Source organism: Malurus melanocephalus, unplaced genomic scaffold, assembly GCF_030028575.1.
Source record: "Malurus melanocephalus ecotype Western Australia unplaced genomic scaffold, MMel_1.1 scaffold_403, whole genome shotgun sequence".
NCBI lineage: Eukaryota > Metazoa > Chordata > Aves > Passeriformes > Maluridae > Malurus > Malurus melanocephalus.
In genome coordinates, this window is record NW_026623635.1 from 241168 (window position 1) to 247588 (window position 6421).

Sequence of the window (6421 nt, forward strand, 5' to 3'; positions counted from 1 at the left end):
TTTTTTTTTGTCTTCTCTTTCCTCACCCCTCCCATCCTCGGCGAGGGAGCTGGCGCTCGGAGATGGGGGTCGGGTGCTGAGCCGCCCCCCCCCACGCCCTCACACCCCCGCCGGGACTGTTTGCACTACTCCCGCACACCCCGGGTGAGTACCGGCCGTGAGGCGCGGGAGGGGCGCGGGCAGGGGGCTGAGGCAGCACCGCCCGGCCCCGGCCCYTGGGCGGGGGGTGCCGGGGCGGTCACGACCCCGCGGTGCCGGAGGAACCCGGCGGCTGCAGGGGCCCCTCGGGGCCGGGGCTGGGGGAGAGGGCACGGCCGGGCTGTGAGGGGTCGCTCCCCCCGGGGCCGCCCCGGCCGCGCTCGGGCGGGGAGGAGGGAGCGGTGCCGGCTGAGTAATCGTCGCTGGGCCGCTCCGGGAGCGCCGGCAGCGCCCTGCGGGACCTGCCCGGCTGTGCGCCGGGAGAGGAGCCCTGCAGCCCCCACCGCCCTCCAGGCATCCCCCTTCCTCTTCCTCCTTCGCTTTCTTACGGGCTCAGAAAACGCTCTTCCTCCTCCTCCTCCCGCTGCCGCCGGAGCTCCAGGGCTGTGAGCAGAAATCTAATGAGACCCGACTGCCTGGTTATGTAACTCCCACTGCTTAAGGCTCCTGCCAGGGCGCTGCTGCCGGGCCGCGGATGGGTTCGGATCCCCCAGAAATGCTGTCCTCTTCCCATAAATACATTAAAAGAACAAGTTGGAAATGATCAATCCGATCTGTTTGATCAGCTGCTTTTTGTGCCTGGATCAGTTTCGCTTAGAAAAATTTACAGCGTCAGCCCGGTGCGCCCTGAAAGGAGCATTTCTTTTTTAAAGGACATAGGGGGAAGRGAAACAAAACAGATGGATTAATAAATCATTTTAAAATGCCCCGTTTAACTACCCAATCAGCTTTTCTGTACTGATTGTGCCCCTTTTGTAAATATCTTCTGTTTGCCCTTGATCTTTTCCTTATCCCCACCCGGTGCTGATCCAGCAAACGTTTAAAGGTCGCCTTATCATACAGCCTTTCAAACTATTCCCATACCATGTTGGGGAGAACACGAGTGCCTTGGAAATAGGGTTCCAGACTTTAAAAGGAGATTAYTTGGAGCAAGAAATAAAAAACGAGTGTAGTCACATTGTTAATATCAAAATCCTTTGACTTTGATTTCTCTAATCTTTAGTGACAGCTATGCTAAATTTTGTTCCTAGTGATGCAGTGCAGAAAAGCCCACTGTTAATTGAAATTCTCTTTGGGCTTTTAACTTGAGCAAAAAAAAAAAAAAAAAAACCTCCATATTTTGTTTCATTGGAACTTTTTGACAAAGGTATGTGCTGTGTGGGTACTTTCATACTAAGGTACTGCAGGATTTGTGTTAGCACTGTATGTGCTAATACCTTGTTCTTGACCCTTCTCTAACTTTAGACAGCTAATTTCTCTTTTTGTCCTTTGTGAAGGAGTGGCAACCATATCTTATATTAAATATAAAATGGAGTCATGGAGAAGGAAAAAGGCAATCGGCTTTGAGGCTGTCAAAAGCTCTGTTAGCCTTGGAAGTTTTTTAAATCGGAGCTACAGACAGCACAATACAATAATTGACTATATAATTRCGTCTTGCATCTGAAAATAGGAAATAATTTGTAGAAAGGAAAAAATTTGTGAATCAATTTATCGGTCTTGGCCACCCTTCTGCCAGAACATACGTGCAGCTATTTTGACTGCATTTCAGTGTGAACTGTTGGATGTACACAGCGGACATTTTCTCCACAGTTTGCATCATTTCACCCGCGCACAGTTTATGGAGAAGATTTGCTTGGACTTCAAGTAAATGTTGCATCATTTTAGCTATTTGTGTGAAGCCTTCTAAAGCAATTGTCAACATTTTTATACCTCTGCAGCCTACAGTTGCAGTCAATATGTTTCCAAACTTTAAAGTGATAAATGATCCTTGAACTAAGACCTTTCAGGCTAAACTAATGGTCTGGTGCTAAATTTTGCAGCTGAGTACTATAAATCATCCAAATACGGGTTGGTAATTGAACCCTTGACAGGCTTGGCTGTTCTGTGATGTCTTAAAAATTATCCTTGCTGCTTTGTGAATAACTAAACACCCAGCTCATGTGATTTGGAAGTGCCCCATGCTGTATATGTAAACACAAGCCCATTCTCTGCAGTGTTGTTTGTAAGTCACGCTGAATGGAGCTGACATCCTCACCTTCCGCAGGCAGGAACAGAAATAGTTCAATGCACATTTTTTCACTTAAAAAGTAACCTATTTTACGCAGAAAGTGAAGCTAAAAGAATAGGCCTCGGAGCTTGATCYTATGCTGTTCTTATTTGGATGTGTTTGCTTTTGTTTTTTCTTAAAGGAACAAGAGCACTCAAGGTGAAGGATAATAATCAACTCGAATCAGCACTTTGAATGAAACTTTGTTTCCCTGTGGCATCTTGAACACTTTCTTCTTCGGGTTTTGAAACAGACTTATAACTCTGTGGCATAGCAGCTATGCAGCTTGAAATCCAAGTAGCACTCAATTTTATTATTTCATATTTGTACAATAAGCTTCCCAGACGACGTGTCAACATTTTTGGTGAAGAGCTTGAAAGACTTCTGAAGAAGAAGTATGAAGGGCACTGGTATCCAGAAAAGCCATACAAAGGATCAGGGTTTAGATGTATTCATATAGGGGAGAAAGTGGACCCAGTCATAGAACAAGCATCCAAAGAGAGTGGTTTGGACATTGATGATGTTCGTGGCAACTTGCCTCAGGATCTTAGTGTTTGGATTGACCCGTTTGAGGTTTCATACCAAATCGGTGAAAAGGGACCAGTGAAAGTGCTTTATGTGGATGATAATGAAAATGGATGTGAGTTGGATAAGGAAATCAAGAACAGCTTTAACCCAGAGGCCCAGGTGTTCATGCCAATTAGTGACCCAGCATCTTCAGTGTCTAGTTCTCCTTCTCCTCCCTTTGGTCACTCAGCTGCTGTGAGCCCGACTTTCATGCCCCGCTCCACTCAGCCTTTAACCTTCACCACTGCCACATTTGCTGCCACCAAGTTTGGCTCGACCAAAATGAAGAATAGCGGCCGTGGCAACAAGGTCGCCCGCACCTCTCCCACCAACCTTGGCTTGAATGTCAATGACCTGTTGAAGCAGAAATCCCTCTCCTCCTCCATGCACTCTCTCTACGGGCTTGGCCTAGGCAGTCAGCAGCAGCAACAGCAACAGCAGAAGACTTCTGCCCTGTCTCCTAACGCAAAGGAGTTCATTTTCCCCAACATGCAGGGTCAAGGTAGTACCAGTAGCATCTTTCCTGGTGACAGCCCCCTTAACCTCAGTCCTCTCCAGTACAGTAATGCCTTTGATATGTTTGCAGCCTATGGAGGTCTAAATGAGAAGTCTTTTGTGGATGGCTTGAATTTTAGTTTAAACAACATGCAGTATTCTAACCAGCAATTCCAGCCAGTTATGGCTAACTAAAAATAAACCGAAAGTGAAATCCAAGTAAATACTATTGTACAAGTTAAAATGCACGTACCCAAGGGTGTATCTTTTTTTCCACCTCTTGAGATTTTTTTTAAGGCTTGTAGTATGAATACATTCAGGCTTGGTTAGATAAATACGACATGCATCATTTTTTCATTTGCCAACCAAGCACAAAATTATTTTATACTGACTGTACATTACAAAAATATACTCTCAAAAATATGGCCTCTTACAGTATTTAAGATATAGCAAGGAAGTGGCTAATTTTTTCATGTGTATATATATATATGTACTYGGACATATATGTATATATATATTAAAATTGGCACTAATAGGTGGGTTTATTGGTCTTTTTCTAATTGTATAATTTAATTTAGTACAAAGTTTGTAAAATATCAGAGTATATATATTGTTTCTACAACATGGTATTGCATTTATATCTTTTTACTACAGTGATCTGTGACAGCTGCAGCAGCTTCATGTTGTATTTTTTTTACTGAAATTGTAAGATATCCATCTTAAAGACATCAATTCTAAAAAAAGTAAAAAAGTTGTGTACAGAATATTCCTTAGTGGTGGAATTAAAATGTACGAAATATTTGCTTTTTTCAAAAGAAACACAAATTGTATTTTCTGTTAAAAGTTTAAAGATTTTTGCTATATATTATGGAAGAAAATGTAATCGTAAATATTAATTTTGTACCTACATTGTGCAATACTTGAAAAAAGGTATAAAAGTATTTTGAGTCAGTGTCTTACATGTTAAGAGGGACTGAAATAGTTTATATTAAGTTTGTATTAAAATTCTTTAAAATTACTCGGCTGTGGTGGTGTGTGTGTTCTTCGTGTCCCGCTGATGATCCGAGCGCTGCGTTCCTTGTGCTGGCACTGCCAAGGATGCMCCAGAGTCTGACTCAGAGGAGCAAAAGGGTGGCTTTGGCTGCACCTCCTGGGGGTTCCTCACCCAAAATACCCCTGACGAAGCACAGAACCCCACTGATGACTTACCTACAATTATTTGAACAAATTCCACTTGTTTTCCGTACCTGCAGCTCACTGAAGCCAAAAGGGGATTCTATTTTTTTTTTTCCTTGATAATTAAGACTGTAAGCTCTGTGAACGCTGAGTTACGGGGTGATGGGATGTGTCTAGCAGGATTCAGGTGATCTTGTGACATTCCCTCTCCATGTCATCGGGATTATTGGAACTATTCTCTCGGGAGGTCCTAGACCAGCACATCAGCGTTCTGCCTCTGTATTAGGGATTAATAGCTCAGAAACRAAACTGAATAAAAGTGCTGATTTACAACTTGCTGGACCCATTGTAAACTCTCATTTTATGCGCTCTATTAAAAAGAGAAATGTAATGCAAATACACTGAGACATTCTAAGGTTTTTATTTTAGCAGATTTTACCAATTTTAAATAGATTCTCAGAATCAACTGGGAGTGGGAGGGGAAAGAATTCAGAGGCTGACAGAACAGCTCAGCTTTTCCAGGGCTATTTTGAATTTGCATCCCTTACTCTTTTCCATCTGCTCAGCAAACAGTGTTCCTTGCTAATGGACATTGTCAAGGGGAAGAGAAACTGCTTTAATGYGTAAATCTGACAAAGGTCAGCTTATGTTCCGTGGCAGCTCCAGCYCTACAGAGTCCCAGTGTTAAGGGGATAGTCCCTGGCTCTTGGCAGTGAGTGGCGAGCTACAGACAGAGCACAGGATTAAAGTGAGCTGAACTTCAGTGTTCTGACACTGGAATTGGAGACCAAAGGTCAGTGTTTTCCTGTTGGATGCACTTGATGTGACAGAGGTGYGACTTGCACCACACCCCACTGTTTGGTGGGAATGGAGCTGGCACTGGGAGAGGGAGCTTTTCACTCTGCTTTGGGCAGAGGCTGGGAAGAGCTGGCCGGGCGGAGGTGGGAGGCTGACAGTGSTATCCATTTCCAGTGCCATGACAACCAGTTCAAAAGCAATAATGGAGCGAAGGGTTTTTCTCGGCGTTCATCTGTCTCTGTTTAACTGGCTCCCTCTTCCTGAGTTTGCCATCTGCTTTATCTTTCCTCTCACGGCACAGCCGCGGACARCACCGGCCTTAAAAGCACATCTTTTGGTGCCTCTTTTTAAGTGGATGATTCTGCTTTTAAGAAAAATGCTGGATCRGTTGCTGGAAAACAGGGAATGCCGGCTTTGTATATTATTCCTGTTTGAATGCCTAGACTTTTAAGATTTACTACTGTTCTACTATTTACAGCATGATACTAATACCTAAACTGCCCGAGAGGTTGAGCAACTCTGACAGAGGAGACTCTTCCATGTGTTCTGTAATATTTCTATTCCTGTGATTTAAACTGAGATCATTTGTTTTAAAGGTCACCGAGCTTATCCTCTTCCCAGGCTGATTTKTTCCCTTCCACTGTAACCAGCTCTGTGTCTGAAGGGCYGTGCAAGAAAAAATCATCTGGAACGAACGTTTTTTGCAGCACTTTTCAATATAAAGATTTGAGAAGCAGGGTTTGGTTCTGGTGCTTTGCAAGGAGACAAGTCAGAAAGAGCTTCAAGTTCCCTCAACGCAAGTATGGAGATTTTTAATGTTTTAATGATTTTTAACATTTAAGCATGAATGATTTTTTAATCTCTYTATAGGAATGAGTGAAGCCTGCTTTGTGCTCAGTCTGYTTCACCCAGTTATTTATCTTCTGCTGAAGTTTTGTGCTGAATTTCTGAGATCAAACATTTACATTGCAACATTCTGTTCTCACCGAGCRCCAGGTCAGTTGCTGGGGTCATTTGTGCACACCCAGTATTCAGCTGTCAGGTGAGTGCACTTGCTTGGATAGAAAGGACATGAAAAGGGGCAAAAGGAAGCATTTGCTCAGTTGTGAAAGTTCTTTTGTATTTTCTCATGTGAACATG

The 6421-nt window shown here is 43.7% G+C and overlaps 1 protein-coding gene across 1 annotated transcript; it reads left to right on the forward strand.

Moving 5' to 3' along the window:
• The first annotated feature begins 7 nt into the window (after positions 1-7).
• Positions 8-4325, forward strand: TOB1 (transducer of ERBB2, 1). The gene is made up of 2 exons (XM_057379373.1): positions 8-144; positions 2388-4325. The coding sequence occupies exon 2, from the start codon at positions 2525-2527 to the stop codon at positions 3500-3502; it is 978 nt and encodes a 325-aa protein (XP_057235356.1). The 5' UTR covers positions 8-144; positions 2388-2524; the 3' UTR covers positions 3503-4325.
• The last annotated feature ends 2096 nt before the right edge of the window (positions 4326-6421 follow it).